This window comes from Danio rerio, chromosome 14 (assembly GCF_052040795.2).
Source record: "Danio rerio strain M-AB ecotype USA chromosome 14, GRCz13ab, whole genome shotgun sequence".
Taxonomy (NCBI): Eukaryota; Metazoa; Chordata; class Actinopteri; order Cypriniformes; family Danionidae; genus Danio; species Danio rerio.
In genome coordinates, this window is record NC_141034.1 from 16,731,180 (window position 1) to 16,750,416 (window position 19,237).

At 32.9% G+C, this 19,237-nt stretch overlaps 1 protein-coding gene across 1 annotated transcript; it reads right to left on the minus strand.

Annotated features, from left to right (window-relative positions):
* Positions 1 to 11,999: 11,999 nt before the first annotated feature.
* Positions 12,000 to 17,488, minus strand: si:dkey-27i16.2. The gene is given in 5 exon segments (NM_001386477.1): positions 12,000 to 12,381; positions 14,751 to 14,813; positions 15,560 to 15,640; positions 17,128 to 17,268; positions 17,431 to 17,488. Coding segments are annotated over 5 exon segments (315 nt in total). The 5' UTR covers positions 17,453 to 17,488; the 3' UTR covers positions 12,000 to 12,373.
* Between the last annotated feature and the right edge of the window lie 1,749 nt (positions 17,489 to 19,237).

Consider the following 19,237-nt stretch of genomic DNA (forward strand, 5'->3'; position numbering starts at 1 on the left):
TGTTAAAAACAGTGCATTCTGGGTAACATTTTTGTTCTCGAGAAAGACACCAACTGCAGAAAACTGTGAGTTAACAGAGTTAAGATTCAACGTTTTTGAAGTCTGTGTTTGAAATCACATTTTGTGCTCTTGTTCACTATTCCATACACTAGTTCACCAATATAGTTCACCTGACAGAGTTAATGAACACTAATGAGTGAATTCAGACAATGATGAACACCTGCTGTTTATAATCTGAATTACTGAAGGAAAGAAACAAGAAACGCAAACAGTGACTTGAGTTACAGCATTGAATAAAATCAAGTAAATAAAACACCTTCAGTCTCAGCAGAGGATCATTAAACAACTCCACAAACAACAGCAGATACACTTGTTACTGACTGCTTTGATTTCCATACCATTCTCACTGAGATCCAACAGAAATTTAGGTGTTTTTTGTGTCACCGTAATGGAGTGAGGGGCTGATTTAGCTGGGGTCTTCACCATTGAACTCATTTACTTAGACTTTCCAACTACTGTAATACAGAATTTGCAAAACGCTTGTATTATAACATTAAAGTGGGAAAGTCAATAGATATATAAATCTAACTTGTCTGAAAGTTGCTCTTATAAATGTTTTGGTATAGATCTGGCAGAAGGGCCTCATGCAATAAATTTTTTGCTTAGCTGCATATTTTAATTTAATAATTAAGTGGAAACAGAAAAGATATCTATGCAATTACTTTACAGTTAAAAAAATAACATACAAATCAGTTTAGATGAGACAACAACACACTCAGACCTAATGAATCAGACCTTGTACCTCAACAATGGTAACAATTTAAATGTTTCATGCTGCAATGCATGCTGGTTGTGGCACAGTACAAATATCCCAGCATGCATTGCGGCATAATAAATGTAGTATAATGGTCTTACAGTTTTCTTTATTTGCTTTTTATTCTGCTGTTGTTTATGTTTAGACTATCAGTTGCTTGTTTGTGAGTTAAACTGTTAATTTTCTTAGTTGTCACCATTATTGAGGTTCATACGCTGATTATTGATGTCTGTTTGAGTGCAACTTACTTCATAGAGCAGTGTTTTTGTCCAAGCTATTCTTAAAAACTTTCAGAAATCATTGCCACATAGAATATGAAACAATTGATTAAACATTGAATAGAAGCAGTAAATTATATTAGAACAGATTTTGCCATTTAATAGCGACATAAACATCACCAGATCTTATTTAGGTTTTTGGCTGGCTTGCCACATCAAAAGAGCTTTTTAATAAAAGTTCTTAACAATTGCAGCAGCCAAATTATATTAATGATAAAAAATGTCAGGGCTAAGAGCCCAACTAAAGCAAACTCTTTTTCTCGATGATGGTGACGTAAAATGTTAACCTTTCTCTCTAGAATAACTTTAGTAGATGTTATACAAAAATAAATGTTTCATTAATAAGTGTAGCAGCTGATGATGTTTGAGTTATTTAATCATCCACCGATCATTTAAATGATTTAATCATTTGTTGACCTTCAGGTTATTTTATTACAAAGCTGTGACTAAAGTTGTAGTTTTGTATGTTCTGTTCTTGTTTTTTCCCTTCAGTATTTCTTCATTTGTTCACTGCTAATCCTCAATTATCATTTAATTAGTCATTTAATTAATTAATTTACTTCAGCTTTGCTACGTTTCTTGAACACTCAATAGTGTGGACACTTCAATTAAAACTGAAGTATATGCTCTGGGGTTTAAAGGGTTAAAGGTGTGAGAGTAAAAACAGTGTAAAAATGTATTTTAACAGTAATATACTGTTATTTAAACTACGGGAGTAGACTGTAAAAAAACAGTAGATTGCTGGCAACCACAACTGCCAGTAGTTTACCGCTAAATAAAGGAAAAAGCTGTATTTTACTGTTAAACCTGAAGCAAATTTCTTCTGTGTGTCACTGTTGTATATATATAAAGACAGCAGCTGTTTAGTTGCTGATGCAGTCAGAATCTCTCTGGTAATTTCAGATTTACATGTATGTGTGCTGCTGTGAAATATAAGACATTTCGGTTCAATAAAACTTTTCTAATTAACTAAAATACGTTATCATTATCAGTATGCTTCTATATATAGCACAATACTTCATAAACTCATTTGAGGCAGTTGCTTTCAGTGAACAAAATGAGTTCACTTAGTATTGTGTATATCAATGTAGTCCATGTATTTTTACAGCAACGTACTGTAAAATAACAGTACAATGCTGGCAACTTTAGCTGCCAGTATTTTACCGTTTTTTAACGAAACAATTTTTAACAGTGTACATAAGAGTACATAAGGCTGACGTTTTTTCTCTACACAAAAGTCTACACAAAAGATAAACTTTCATGTTTCTTGTTCTTCCAGTTTCAGACAACCTGATCTATAGAAGTGTGATCAAATGTTTGTGGATACTGAACTCTCAGAGCAGCACTTTTGTTTTTACTGAAGAGTTGACAAATCATAACTTCATGCTCATTTGACTGTCTGTGTAGCTGTGTGAATTTGTGTGCACTACATTTGGGGAGGGAAAATGAGTTTGTACTGTTTTTGAATATAAAAACACAAGCTTCTGTGAGGGCAAAGGTTTGTTTTTGGTCTACGAGTACTGTGTTTTATCTTATCTTTTTGTTGTATAAACAGCATTTGTAGCGCAGTGTGGTCCTGACTTAATGCAATCAATGCTGTGTACACAGTGCAGCTATCTGGGGTGCTCTTCAGCAAAGTGTCGCATCAAACAGATGATAAACCCACTGTAAACATACACGCCTACATCTGTTTTGGTGAGGTGGGGTTCAACACATCATAATTACACTGCAAAAAAATGGTTTTCTTTAAGAAAAAAGCTTTTGTCTTGTTTCTAGTCACTATATCTCAGAATTTCTTAAATCACGAAGCATTGTTGCAACAAGGGTTATTTTGATTATGTACCCCTATATACATTTCTGGAGAGTGGCAAATACCACTCAGGAGCTATGTTTTTTTTTTTTTTTTTGCTGTTTTTTGTTTTTTGCGAATCTATCAGAGGCCGATGTGTTTTCTCATGAGTGGACGTAACTGAACAACCAATCGATCCCCCAACCACCCCCTTTCCTAAACCCAACCGATGATGTTTTAAAAAGCAGATTGGTCGTTTTCAGAATAAGCCTATGCTGCAGTAAAAAGTAAAAAGTTTTTCAAAAACAAGATTATTTGACTTAGCCTATTGGCAGATTCTTGTGCTTGTTTTAAGGGAAAACTAATTTAATTTTTACTTATTATTTCTGAAAACAAGACAATACTTTTGCAGCATCAGCAGAATGATGCATTAAAGCAGCTGTTTTGTTTTTGTTTTTTGCTTGTTTTGTTCTCTTTGTTTTTTGTTTAGCTTTCTGTCTACACTCCAAAAAAATCTGCCTACACTCAAAAACATATTTGTGCTTGTTCAAACTATGTATTTAAAATGAGCTAAAACAACACAATTCTTAAGGTTTTTTAAAACAACTTAATTGTTTTCTATTCAATCAATTAAAAATGGTAAAAACTATTAAGTTAACTTAATCAATTTGCGTTGGGACAACATTAATTGATTTTGTGGAAACTAGCATTTTTTAGAGCGTACACTGAGTTTCACACAATCGATTTGTGTTGGGACAACATGAGGAAATTAAGTTAACTTGTTAGTTTTTACAATTTTAAGTGGTCTGAACATAAACCAGTTAGGTTGTTGCAAAAAAAAAAAACTCAAGAACTGTGTTGTTTCAGCTTCTTTTAAATGAATAGTTTGAACAAACAGAAAACGTCATTTGTTGGAATGTACATAAAGCACATTTATGTTCAGTGTTTATTTGAAATTCAAAACAGGAGGAAAGCAGTTTGTCTGTTTGTATATCAATAGAAGGGAACATTGTCAACGCAGTAGAGAGCCTATTCATACTGAAATTGACAGCAATGTATATTCATATATGGAATGCGTGGCTTCAACTGGGACACACACACCATACCATAAATTTTTGTATCTTTGTGCTTTGAACATGTGACCAATATATATATAAATTAGAATAACATAAATTATCTGATGTACAATTTTGGAATGGGAAAAATGTTTGTAAAAAAATAAAAGAAACATTGTGTGCGTGCGTGCGTGCGAGCGAGCGAGCGAGCGAGAGAGAGAGAGAGACACATCAAGAATCATTGCATGCTTCTCAATGATGGTGACAAATTTCATACTGCAGTGTATGCTGGGAGAATCATACAGCACTTGTCTGTGACTGTATGGAAATGTTTCCCCATCATTGAGATGCATACGCTGATTCTTGATGTCTGTGCACTTTTTTGTACCCCAGATGTTCACAGTGTTTTTAAAACCTTACCAATGCACTACTGGCTTTAAATGCATCATCAGTGTCCTTAACACCATAGTGACATTATTATATAACATTAAAATCACTGACTAAATAAGATCAGCACATCAAACTTTTAAATAACCCAGTAGCATTAATAAAATGCTTTTAGGTTTTCTTGCCATAGCAACAGTCACATAATTTAGCAATCCTTAAAGCAATGACCCCAAGTAAAGCAGCCATGCTTCACTGCAATGGTGATTCACATTCATTCATTCATTCTTTTTTTTTTTCCGGCTTAATCCCTTTATTAATCCGGAGTTGCCACAGCAGAATAAACTGCCAACTTATCCAGCACGTTTTTACGCAGCGGATGCCCTTCCAGCCACAACCTATCTCTGGGAAACATCCATACACACCCATTCACACTCATACACTACAGACAATTTAGCTTCCCCAATTCACCTGTACCACATGTCTTTGGACTGCGGCAGAAATACACATGAACGCAGGGAGAACATGCAAACTCCACACAGAAACATCAACTGACCCAGCCAAGGCTTAAACCAGCGACCTTCTTGCTGTGAGGCGACATCGCTACCTACTGCGCCACTGTGTCGCCCATGGTGATTCTGGAAACTTGTATTTTCAGCTAAAAAACTAAAGCGTTTCATTCTTAGGCCCAGTCCTACCCCTTAGCCCTTCCCAATACTCTTACCCCTCGCTTTGAGTGTTCCCGTGAAGGGGTAGGGGAATCACAATTCTCTTTAGCTTGAAGGCGTAGGGCTAAGGAGAAGGGGTATAAAACCCCTTTTTCAGGACCACACTCGAAACCAAGGAATAAGAAAATTTCCCAGAATACACCAGTCACAAAGACAGGATAGCTGCACCTGGATGTAAGGAGAACCACAAATTAGTCTTTTTGTTATTATTACGAATCTTTACAACAAACAAGCACATGTTTTAATATATTCATAACCGCATTTATGTTTTACCATTATGCTTTAAAGAAAAAACTAAAATAAAAACAGCTCAATTTTGCTATCTATAATTCCTAGAAGAAACTCCTGTATAGCAGTCCCACAACATTCTGACACTTGAATACTTTGTCAGAAAAGACTAGTGGCTGGAAATGAGCTTTTTACAGTGTCTGCTATAATGTAAATGTTGTTTTACAACGTTGTTTACGTACATAGATGAATATGGCCACTGTGTAAATGCGCAGTATAGTTACAATATTATTGACACATCAGATCATTATGATAACATAATATATGCCTTCATTGATTTCTGGATGATAAATACCAAAAAACACAACTGGAATAACTACAGCAGTTACGACCATCTGATTTCATATGAAGCAAGAGATTGCGATGACATATGACATGTGCAGGTGATTTAGTGGTGTCCCATTTCTTAGCGGTAAATTTTTAAGTACTTCCCCTTCACACTCAGTTTTAAGGGCCAAGGGGAAAGGGAAGGGGTATGGGTACAGAAATAGAATTGGTATTGGGCCTTAATAAATGTAATGTGGGACATTTAAAGACATCTGACAGTGTAAAGCAGGGGTGCGTTTCCCAAAACTATCGTTAGCCAACTAAGGTTGCAAGTTCCGTCGTTACAAACAGTTTGTTGATTTGCCGTTTCCCAAATCCGTTGCTCAAACGAACATTTGCAAACTGCGTGGCAAACTTGAGCATTCGCAACTATACCTCTGGAGCTGTAGTTCAAAACATAGTTCCTGGCTGTGTTCTATTCCCACATATCCCGTCTTTGCCCCATTCATGTAGAACATTCTAACATTCAAAGTTGGAATTATGAAAAGTAAAAAAGCATTAAGGTCATCTCTCCTAGATGTAATTTGCTTTCAAAGTATTTTTACAGTTCAGTTTTAGCGATCTTCATGTTTACAACTGTGCTCCTTTGGCAGTGCACTTTGAAAACATTGATGTCATTTGAACGTAACCTCATGGTGAAAGCTATAGGTGACTCTTTTATTTAAAGGCGGAATTTATGTTACATCTCCAAAGCTTGTGAAAACAAAAAGCATACGTTATTTTTTTTATTATTTATAGTAGGTTATTTATTAAGTATCTGTTGTGTATATGACATGGGCCTGCTGGTTACTTTCTGCTGTTTACAAGAGTCAAATTGAAAAAGTAGACTTTTAAAAAATAAATAAATGAACAATATCCTATATTTAATAATAATAATACTACTACTGCTACTACTACTAATAATAATAATAACAATAATAATAATAATAATCATCATCATCATCATTAATACTATTAATATTATTATTAAAGTATGATTTTTGTCATTTTTAATACATAATAATTATAAAATTTCATTTCTTGATAAATCGCTCCATTATTTATTTATTTATTTATATGATTTATATAGGATATTAGAATGTGTTAGCTTTTGTAAGTGATTTTATGTTTTAGAATATGATGTCATTCTCAATAATATTTGTAAAGCAAACAGGCCCTAAATGTGCCATATATTTCAATTAATATGGAAAGAGAATGCTTTAATGATTTAATTGATTTCATGAAAGACTGAGTTTAAGTCCAAAAAATGCATCATAAAAGCTTTCGGTCACACTTTATTTTGATGGTCCATTTGTTGAATTTAAATTACATTGCGTTTACATGCCAACTAATTCTCATTAGATTATAAGTAGATTAGATTGGTATGTTTTCGTAAGTGTTACCAAACTTTCATTCTGCACCCTTAGGGGACATTATTTCAACGTCTAATTGTGCAAAATAAATGTCTAAAAGATGTCATTTGAATACAATTGTTTTTAGTGGGAATGAATGATTGAATAAAATTCAATAAGAGAAGATTTGTGTTGTTGTTTAACCTTTATTTTAAGCTGTCCTCATTATTAATTTTACATTGACAGCCAATCAGAATCCACCTTTTAAAGAGCTACAGTGAAAAACTGTCCTTGATTGTTGTTGATGCTAATTTAGGTATCATCTTTGTAGTTATCCTCGTTGGTGGGTATGCTTCGAGTACATTATATTGCTCAAACACTTTTAACTATTGCGTGAAAAATAAATGAAATGGTTTCTCTTTTTTTTTCAAAGCTAACCTTTTCTTTATAGTATTTTTGTTGTCACATTCCTTTTTCACAAGCTGTCTTGTCATTTTCTCTGCCAACACATACACCAAATCAGTTATCAGTTCAAGAAAGCAAGCGAAAGAGAAAAAAATTCTCATGGCCCTCACACATCTATTCACATAGTATTTTTGACATTCAGGTCAGTTTGGACCAGAGTGTATTAGCAAAAGCATTATAGGTCCCTCAAGGAATGATACAAAGTGAACCCTCTTTCTTCAGACAAACAATAACAGTCTCAAAAACAATCTGAAAGCAAATAAAGTGATCCATCACACTGGCAAGAATTACATGTTTTAGTTCGATAAGGACACTAAAGGAGTCTAAAACATTGTAAAATGCCACTTCCAATCGTTTCTTCTTGAATACTTCAGCTAGTGACTTCATAATCACATGTCTGGAGTATTTATTTTAATAATAAGCATTCTCAAGTGTCTGGAGCAGCGTTTATGTCAGCATTCCTCCTCAAACCACACAAGACTTTAGGTCAGAGACTCTGAGCTTCCTCTTTCCATGAACACTGCTGCCCAGTTTCCACTGAGACTATATGAGAACTACTGCTTTCACTCATGCTTTGTTGCATAACGTCTAGCATCTGCTCCATTATGTAAGATATGAGAGTAAGTCGACTAAAAACAAAGTCAAATAAATGAAGTACCTTCTGGAAACTGGGAAAGGAACAAAAAATTGTTATTTTGGCTCAACATATTTCGAAACTACACTGGAGAGTCCCTGGTCCTCGTTTTGTTTCAAATCTGTATTTAAATTTTGTGTGTGTGTGTGTGTGGGGGGGGGGGGGGGGGGGGGAGGGGTGAACAAAACATAGAGGTTTGGAAAGGCGTAAGAGCAACAGAAAGTAAATTATGACCACATTTGGTAACGCTTTCTTTTACAACACAAAAATTACATGAAGTCAAAACTGAGTGTCACTGTGGCGCAGTGAATAGCACGATCGCCTCAAAGTAAGAAGGTTGCTGGTTCGAGACCTGGCTGGGTCAGTTGGCATTTCTGTGTGGAGTTTGCATGTTCTCCCTGTTTTCCTGTGGGTTTACTCTGAGTGATCCGGCTTTCCCCACAAGTCTCCCAGTGTTGGGTAAAAAATATGCTGGGAAAGTTGGCAGTTCATTCTGCTGTGGCAACCCCTGATGAATGAAGTCAAAACTAACCATGTTGGTTTTGTTAGTCTACATTGCTAGTTTTGTTACGTCTGTCTGAGGTATTGAGTTTGAGTTTTGCAACTTTGAGTTTTGACAGTATTATGACAACAATAAGAAATGGTGAGGGAGTGTCTGTTGTAATTTTTAAATGATTTCCTAATTTATTACATCCAATGAGCTCACAGTAGAAAAACAAGCCATGCTCACTGTTTAATAATCCATCATATAACTGCATCACAATAAAAAAAATAAAATAAAATAAAATAAAATAAAATAAAATAAAATAAAATAAAATAAAATAAAATAAAAAAAAAAAGTTGTAGCTTTCGGTTCATGCAGACTTTGAAGGCATAGTACGCTGTTTTTTTTTTTTATATCCGATAGTGATCTTGCAGAAATCATGTTCATGGCTAAGCTACAGTATCATTCATTTGGCTAAGTCCTTTATTTATCAAGGGTCCCCTAGCAGAATGAACAACCAACTATTCGTAAATATGTTTTACACAGCGGATGCCCTTCCACCTGCAAGCCAGTATTGGGAAACACACTCTCACATTCACACACACTCACTTATACATTACGGCCAATTTAGTTAATGCAATTCACCTATACCACATGTCTTTGGACAGTGGGGGAAAACGTGTGTTTTCAGTAGTGTATACTGTGATCATGGATGTGTAAAAGTGCAAAAATATCATTCATTCATGCATGATTTACACCTCACTTAAAGATAACTACACATGCTATTCTTGTCATGAGCATCAAAGTGTGGGGGCACTGAGGAGCAAAGTCTAGTCATGTCAAAGACTGGCAGCCAGACGCTTTCATAAGGAGGTTGAGACACTGCTTATTGAAAAAAAAAAAAAAAAAAGTGTGACGTTGTGTTTTGTTTTATTTTCTTCATATGGTAGGCCAATACAATGTTTTTTTTAAACACCATGACATTGCTGTAAACATGTTGGACTAAGCTGAAAGCAGGGAAAACTTGACAAAACGGAACCCCTTTCAATGATGCAAATTGGAGATGTTATGTTATTATGTTTCAAACATAATTATCGGAGTGATTGTGATTGTTAGGAAAAAAAATGTGCTCCTCCAAAGGCCAGGGTATAGTCTCAACACTAGAGATGAGAGTGATGTGAAAAGCAGCAGAGCTTTTACTGTGCCACAGTCGACTACTCAGAAGTGTGTTCTCATGGTCATGATTATATGGAGAAGAAGCTGAGCTGTTATATCATACTAAATAGTTTCTGTCTTCCTCTGTGCAGTCAAATAAAATGCAGGAAATATTAAAGTATCTTTTGTGTTTTGCTGTTTTCTTTAAAACCAAACTGGATATTGGGGGTGTGTGACATGATTAGCATGGAGACACAGGGACACAGTGTCACTAGTAAAATTGCCTTTTCTCTGAATTTGAACATGCTTCTAAACATTTGGGATAGTGATTATTTAAGTAAATGAGATCAACATCAACTTGTACCAGATGGGAAGAGAAGAGTATGGAGAAGGAAAGGAACAGCTCATGATCCTAAGCAGTGAAGCATAGTGGTAGTAGTGTCATGGCATAGGCATGTACGAGCTGGTTCTCTTGTATTTATTGATGATGTGACTGCTGACAAAAGCAGCAGGATGAATTCTGAAGTGTTTCAGGCAATATTTTTTGCTCATATTAAGCCAAATACTTAATAAGTCATTTGACGATGATTTATAGTGCAGATGGAGCATGACCCAAAAGCACACTGCAAAAGCAACCAAAGAGTTTTTGAAGGGAAAGATGTGGAATGTTATGCAATGGCCAGGTCAGTCACCTGACCTGAATCCGATTGAGCATGCGTTTTACTTGCTGACAACAAAACTTAAGGGAAAATGCCCCAAGAACAAGTAAAAACTGAAGACAGCTGCTGTAAACCCTTCAACTCATTTCTAAACATAATAGTTTTAATAACTCATTTCTAATAACTGATTTATTTAATCTTAGCCATGATGACAATACATAATACTTCACTAGATATTTTTCAAAACACTTCTAAACAGTTTAAAGTGACATTTAAAGGCTTAACTAGGTTAATTAGGTTAACTAGGCAGGTTGGAGTACTTAGGCAATTATTTTATAACGACTGATTGTTCTGTAGACTATCGCAAAAATATATAGCTTGAAGGGGCTAATAATTTTGACCTTACAGTGGTTCTTAAAATTTACATACTTTGAACATTTAAAAAAAAAAGAATATATATATATATATATATATATATATATATATATATATATATATATATATATATATATATATATATATATATATATATTCAATTGCATAAACATCTTAAGAGCAAATAAAAGATTATAAACCAAGAATAGAATGACAAAGGCAAGTCATAGAGCGTTCCAGAAAGTGGAAAATAGATTTGTGTATTTTAATTTAAGAAAAACTGACACAAATTGTGCCGTTAAGTCAAACTCAAATAATAAGGGCCCATGTAAAACAACAACCAGCGGAAGGTGAGGCTTGTGACAAAACCACAAACAAGAAAAAAAAAAATGCTTGGTTTCATTGCAGTGCAACTGTCAACTTCCTTTTTCATCAGCTACAGACTTTCTAGAGTTCCTTTCTTTACAGAGATGTTTTCACAAGAAACAAAATAGCAACTGTAAACATTAAAATAGCAACGGTAAACACTACACTACAACCAGATTTAAGATGCATAATGAAATAAGCTCCTGCTGAAGCGATAAAATTCAGAAACAAACCTTAAACATCTCGCAATCCTTGTCATTATTTCACTGTACAGTTAAATAAAAACACACTCATACTGGGTTTTTTATGTTTTATGGAAACTTTCTATGGTTATAAGAATTTTATACTACACAGATTAAATATTCTGTCCTCTCACCCAAGCCCTACTCCCAAATCCAAACCATAAAAACGTTCTGCAGTTTTATATTTTCAAAATAATGCATTCTGTATGATTTATAAGTCAAAAAAAGATACCAGTATTTCTAAACAGTACTTGTGGGAACATTAAGGACACACACATATAAATAAAATATTATTATACAGTTGTGTTATTGTTTGTTTTATTAATAGTTTAATTTTTTCTTTTTCATTATTTTAAAAAATAAAAGTGCAATAAAAGGTTCACTGGCTCATAACCTTAGGCTAGGAATAGTGTTGGTGTTAAGTGTTATTGAGTTACAATTAATTAAAAATTAAGTCTTAGCCCCACGCCAAAGAGTCACTTAAAAAAAAATGTTTGTGTGTGTGTGTGTGTTATGATGAAGACCTTATCTAAATAGAACTATTATTTACAATGTATACAAAGCTATGTCCTCATTAAAAAATTATGAATGTATTGTTCATGCAAAAATAACCATATACACATTTAAATAAAAAAAGATTTATTTAAAAATATTTACAAGTTACATGACACATTATGATAAACATACTTTTACAATCTTTGTAGAAAAAAATGGTAAAATAAACTATTTAACAAGCAATAACTTAAAATAATTTGTGCTTTCCATCTAAAACAATATTAGTTATGTAATCAAAATAAACGTCAGAAATGTCTTCGAAAACAGTCTTGACAAATTAAAAAAGACTCTGTTAGCTCCATTTCCGCAGGGACTGTTGGCACCTTTAAAAATATGTTTTCCTTCAGCTTTATTTCCTTGTGTGGTAGCAGAGAGTGCGGTTTGTTAAATGCCAGCTCTTCAGGTGCTCAGCGGCTCCTCTCTGATCACGTGTGTCCTGCCATCTCACATCTCTGTCAGACAGATAAGATAGTGACAGCTCGGGTCAGGGGAGTGAGGTATCATAGATTTGCAGTCTGGGGAGTTATGATTCATGACTGTCACTCCACTCATAGTTGAGCATGCTGGGAGTAATCTACAGTATGTTAAACTATTGGCCTTTTGTTATTAATACAGTGACAAGCACATTAACATTATCGCTGTGATGGATATTTACTTGGATTTGTCAAGAATGATGTCATAGAACAAAGATTTTCAGCATCATGTCATCTTTGAGAAAACATTTTTTCCATTGGTGCCTGTTATTATTATCAATTATCATTGGACTTGAATAATCAATTAATAATATTAGTTTTTATTATCATCAATGTTTTTAATTTGATTCATTTTTATTTGGAACAATATTTTCCACTCCCAAAACGACCATTCAAACACAAATACATTTCATCCTAATCAACAAAACTTATTTATAACTGTGTAAACTCAAAAATAACAATTGATTTTATGCAGGTCAAAATGGAGGAAGATGAAGCACACGCTTAACAATGTTAAAAGCTTAAAGTACACATGAAATCAAAACTAACAATATTAATTTTGTAAGCTCAAATTGCTAGTTTTGTGATGAACAATTAATCTGTGCATGCCATTAAGAAAAACAAAATCATAGTTTGCCCTATCATGTAATCTAAAAACGTCCTGCTTGCTTTCAGTTAATTCTCAGATTACATCTGTCTGAGGTATTGGTAAAGTATATAAGTGTGTTAACCACACCCGCTCCAACTGTCAGTTTTGACAGTGCTTTTCTGACAACAAACAGAAATGGTTAGAGATCTGTTCGGTTGTAACAACCCTCCACAAACCCTTTTCCTCATCTTTCTGAATGAATTGTCTACTTCCAATCAGCTTGCGGTAGTAAAAACAAGCCATGCCCATTGTTTTCTTATTTGCAATAGAAAAAAAGGGTTGGTTCATGCAGATTTAAATATTACCTCATATCTCATACTACCTCCTTGTATATTATTAAGACACTGTAATTTTATTAGAATTATCATGTTTATAAGCCTTTTGCACTATATACTGTTTTACATTATACTGAATTCTTTGCACTATATACTGTTTTGTACCTGCACAATTCTGGTTTGCACTCATTGCCATATGCCCTTAAGTGTAATTGTATTGCTTACAAATTTTTATCTTTTACTTATACAGTATTTTTAGACTACATTATATGTCTAATAGTATTTATTTTCATTTCTTTTTAAAATTCTACTTTTTGTATTAATATTTTATGTTATATGCACCTATGGTCTGAAAGTAACACAATTTCGATTCTCTGCATGTCTTGTAAATGTGGTTGAATTGACACTACAGCTGACTTTGACTTGACTTGATTTCTGAAAACATTTAAAAAGCATTTCTTCAAGATCCTCTGATAAATAAGAGTTCATGTGACACTGAAGACGAATAACAGCTGCTAATAATTCATTTGTATCACCATATGAAACAAATGCTCTTTTAAAATATATTACAATTTAAAAGAATAATTTAAATTGTAATAATATTTCACAATTTATGTGTTAAATTATTATTATTATTTAAAAAAAAATTTTTGTATAATTAATCAAATTAATCCAGGATTGTTAAGCACCACCAAGATAAAAAAAAAAAAAAAATTGGATTGCATTTCTTAACTCATAATGTGGCTACATTTAACACACTCAATGAATTTTTTCAACACATGCCATAATTTCTGAAATATCAACCTCTGCCAAATGATTCATATGTCGATTTATGGTAAAAGTACCATAATTAATACTTATGCTATGAAAATCTGAAAATATGAAGTGTAAGTGTAATTTATTTTTAAAAAAATATATGCAAAATAAAACAGTTTGAGTACTAAATCCTCTTTAATTTTTAAAGTATGCAATAAAATATTTCAGATTCTTATTTAAAATGTTTTCTTGCTTGTTTGTTTTTTATTATAAAACCCAAATTAAGTGTAGTAGTGCGACATGATTATGTTTGTTTGATTTTTTTGTAAACCAACAATGCTGTGTAGTGTAAACCATTATTTAATGGAGTCATTCTTTAAATGACTTTAACAGTCATTTTTTTAAACAATCAAAATATGGTCAACCAAGTTAAACAGTTAATTTGCTCAAAATTCCAAAAGCTAGTGCAGATTTTAGGTTTTGTTTATTATGTGAGTACTGGATGTCATTCTTTTGGCTTTGCCTTCTTTAATGTTTGGATATTGATGAATAAAACATGTTCAGTGTGCTGATTCTACAGTACAAATATTTGTATGCCAGACTATGCTTTCTAGTCACATTTTGCATTTTAATATAACAGCTACCAACCAGCAAACAGTTTTTTATACCTGCAAGCTCTTTATCCAGGTTTTCAATGAAGCTCTGTAGGTCACTGGTGTCCCCGAGCTTTGCTGTAAAGAGCAAAGATAGAAGAGAGAGAAAGAAGACGTTCACAGACTGGAATGCTTCAGACTCAGAGGAAATGCTGCAAAGTGCAGTGGCATTTCCTGTAGAACATTCCACCCAGAAACAAAGACAACTCACCCCTGAATTTACACAAGGCAAAACAATAGAAGGCAAGTTTCCTATGCAAATTGTTACACTTTCAAATATGTATACAGTGCATATAAATATAAACATACAAAAATTGTAGAAATAAATTAGATAGCTAGATGGAGAGATAAATATTGACTATAACTACTAAGGTATAGTCCTCAGTACAACCCATTTCAGTTGCAGACAGACTTAAAAATTAACAGTATATTTACAGTAGCTTTATGTTACAAGTAAGCTCAAATAATTATAGAACAAAATTGGAATTACAACAGAAAAACACACATGCATATACATCATCTCTGACTAAATAACTGATTGAACATTTATTTTATTTATTTTTTGAATCTTTTAATCTCCACTGGATTAAACTGACTCACCATCTAATCACATTATCATAATTCTATCACACCAGCACGCCAGCTTTTAATGCATTCTGTGGCAAAATAAGGAGCATCAAACAGCCCAATCTACAAAGACTACAATAAGATGTGCAGAAATAGCTTACAGGGGTAAGAGTCATGCGTGAAATAGGGAAAAAAAAAACATTAAGGCTTGTTTAGCAAATGTGATGGCTATCTGCTGAGAGTTGTTATGTTAATACCTTTTGATCCTGTGGTCGTGCTTACAGTGTTGAGCTCCTCTTGACTGGCATTCAAACTGTTTACCAGCGATGCCTCGCTACCTGAAAAGACACAAAAGGTTTAATGTGTGCCTCATACATGTGAATGTGATTGTACAAGGTGGTTGAGGCACACAAGGCTCTTGATATCAGAATAATAATACCTTTTTAAATCAAAGGCTAACTAATATATGAATTATTCCACATGATCACATTAAGGTTGCAAGGATCACAATGAATTACATAAGCAAAGCTCTAAACATGTCTGTATGAGTCAGGCCAGATTGAAATGTCCTTTTTATGGCAGAGACAAAACTGCTCAAAAAAATAAGCAAAATCTGACCATCAATATACAGTAGTGGACATATGAAATTAATCAAAAACTTTCTTCAAAGCTATCCTAAAACTATTGAACAACATTTATTCTTGTCTTATAACATTTTTTTTATATATTGTTTATATACAAAGTTGAATTATTAGCCCCCTGTTTATTTTTCCCCCAATTTCTGTTTAACTGAAAGAAGATTTTTTTCAACACATTTCTAAACATAATAGTTACAATAACTCATTTCTAATAACTGATTTATTTTATCTTTGCCATGATAGCAATAAATAATATTTTACTAGACATTTTTCAAGACACTACTATGCAGCTTAAAGTGACATTTAAAGGCTTAACTAGGTTAGTTAGGTTAACTAGGCTGGTTAGGGTAATTAGGCAAGTTGTTTTATAACTATAGTTTGTTCATTAGACTATTGAAAAAATATATAGCTTGAAGGGGCTAATAATATTGTCCTTAAAAGGATGTTTAAAAAATAAAAACTGCTTTTACTCTAGCCAAAATAAAGCAAATAAGAATTTCTCCAGAAGAAAAAATATCAGACATACTGTGAAAATCTCCTGAATCTGTTAAACATCATTTGGGAAATATTTTAAAAAGAAAATACTAAATAATTAAAATTAGGCATTCAAGTTGAAGTATTTTGTCCTCATTTAGATAAGTAAACTAGGGTGTGCATTTCAAAAAAGCTTAAACTCTAATAAAATCTGCAAAGCAGTGACTGAGACATTGATGAAAGCATGATGAAAACTGAAATATGAAGATAATTATAATATAGGGTATATAAATCTAAAGGATAGTGGAAGGACAGAAGTTGGTCATCTGTGCTTAAAGGGGTAGCTTTATTTAAAATTTACTCACCTTCAAATGGTTTTAAACTTTAATGAGTTTCTTTTTTATTATTATTGAACACAGAAGATATTCTGACGAAAGCTAAAAACCTGTATCATTGGCCTCCATAGTAAAAAAAAAAAAAGAAAGAAAAAAAACTATGGAAGTCAATGGTTGCAGGTTTTCAGCTTTTTTCCCCAAAATATCTTATTTTGTGTTCAACAAAATAAAGAAACTTAGACAGGTTTAAAACAAGTGAAGGGTGAGCAAATGATGACAGCACTTTCTTTTTAAAGCACAATAAATGCTATTAAATACTTAGGAATGCTTGTTACATTATAAAACAAAACACAATAAATTAATTCAACAAGTACTTACAATAGTCTGAATCGTCTCCATCACTTAGTCCTGTGTGTCTCTTCACATTTCTCAGCACATGGTCAGAGGTCTGAGCTTCGCTTAACTCCTTCACAACATCATTAAACTCCTGCAGTAAGTCGCCCAATTCCAAATCCAGCTCTAAAACAATTAATATCAGCTTTTACAACGGAATCTCTATCTATTGTATATAAATATTTCAATTTTAATCTATTTATTATTCTTCATAGTCTTCATTCATCTACAGCCATTCAAATGATTTTAAATTACATTTTGTAAGATGTGAACCATTCTAAAGCTTACCTGAACTATTTGATGTACACATCCTGTGGTTTTCTGTGAATAGTGCTCTAAACTAATTCTCAAATTAGCACGATGGGTTATTTTACATCTTTATACTCACTCCACCCAGCACATACTACGTCAACCAATCAGAACAAGGTTTTGTCTCTGTGGTTACACTGAAGTCTGGTGTGGGCAAAATTTCCCCTGCCGCCTACACATGACATCATATACGAGACGACAAAAGGAAAAAAAAAATCCGACCGCTAGCCCAGTTTAACGGAGTGAACTTAATTTTGATGTACTATCAACGATTTAAATGCGAATTACCATGTTCTATGTTTTATATACATTTTTTGTCCCATTACAATTCACAGAAAAAAACGTTGTTTTTTGTTTTTGTTTTTTTTGTAAATTTGTGCAAACTTAGTACAGGAGTACTCACAATAGTATTGAACAAAAAATAAATAAATAAATAAATCAGAGAAATTATCTTAGTTATACATTTAAAGTATAAACAGATGCCAGGGGTAAAATAAATAAATAGGCAAAATAATAATAATAAAATTTTTGCTTCATATGTTTCTTTAGCTTTTCTGTTTCTAATGTTACATAGTGTATAGTTTCATATTGTTTAATCTCTTTTTTAAAAATCACAATATGGCTTAGCTTTGGCCCAGTTCTTGACATAAATATGGTATTTTCCAAAGTTGTGACATCATAATAGCCTACAATTTGAATTTATTTCAAAAACCAAATATCATTGAAATAAAGTTAGAAATCATCAATCCAAAATAATTTTGAGTATACACATTGAAAAAACATATAAGTAACAGACTCTTTAACAATAACACAAAAATTGCAAGAGTATCCACTTCAAACCAAAATCCACTTCTTTACAGGATAACATCTGTGTAAAATTCTTACTTTATTACTTATATATAAAAAAAAATTTTGTAACTTTCTACCACATGTTTCCAAATTCAGATGACCAGAGGACTGCTGAACATGCATTATTATTTTTAATGCATTTCTAATCTTATACTACATTTACCGGTAACGCTTTCTTTTACAACCCGCAAAGTACCGCGGGTTGTAAAAGAAAGCGTTACCCATTTACCTTTAACATTGTTAATATCACCATTAAATATAACATTATACCTTGTCTTTGGCTGTTGGTCCACATTGTATAGAATAAAGCAACAGTGATACAACTTTATTTTGGACTGCATTAAAAATAACAACTAAGTCTTTTGGTTTTAAAAGAAATGTAATTTTTTAAGGAATTCCTAGTATGACAAAAGCAATCTATGTTCGTCAAGTAATTGACTGAAATGTTCCTGTGTCATACTATTGGACAGAAAAAAACGTTAGATCACCAATGTTTGCTTACCGTTTTATTATAACATCTGCAGCAAGACTGTTTCTGTTTATTATTTATTATTTTATTTTTTTGTTTTGTTTTTCTAATATATTGTCCGTCAAAATATATTGTCTCATATATGTGTTGTCAAAAGCGCCAGACACCATTTTATTTTCATCTACTTTTTTGCACTTTTGTAACTAAAAATATAGACCACTTTTTGTAGATTTGCTTTTTCAGTGGTTCAAGTTCTATACAAAGAAAAAAGACGATAATTATTAAACTAATAAAGAATATTAATCAAAACTAAAAATATGGCTGGAATAAAGTCATCAAAGATTCTGAGATGTAATATCGCTTTTACACTCAGGATGGCGACTTAGCCTAAACATGACCAAATGACACCGTTAACATAACTGCCATAATATGCCATTCCACAGTATTTTATTTTGAAATTCATAGTTT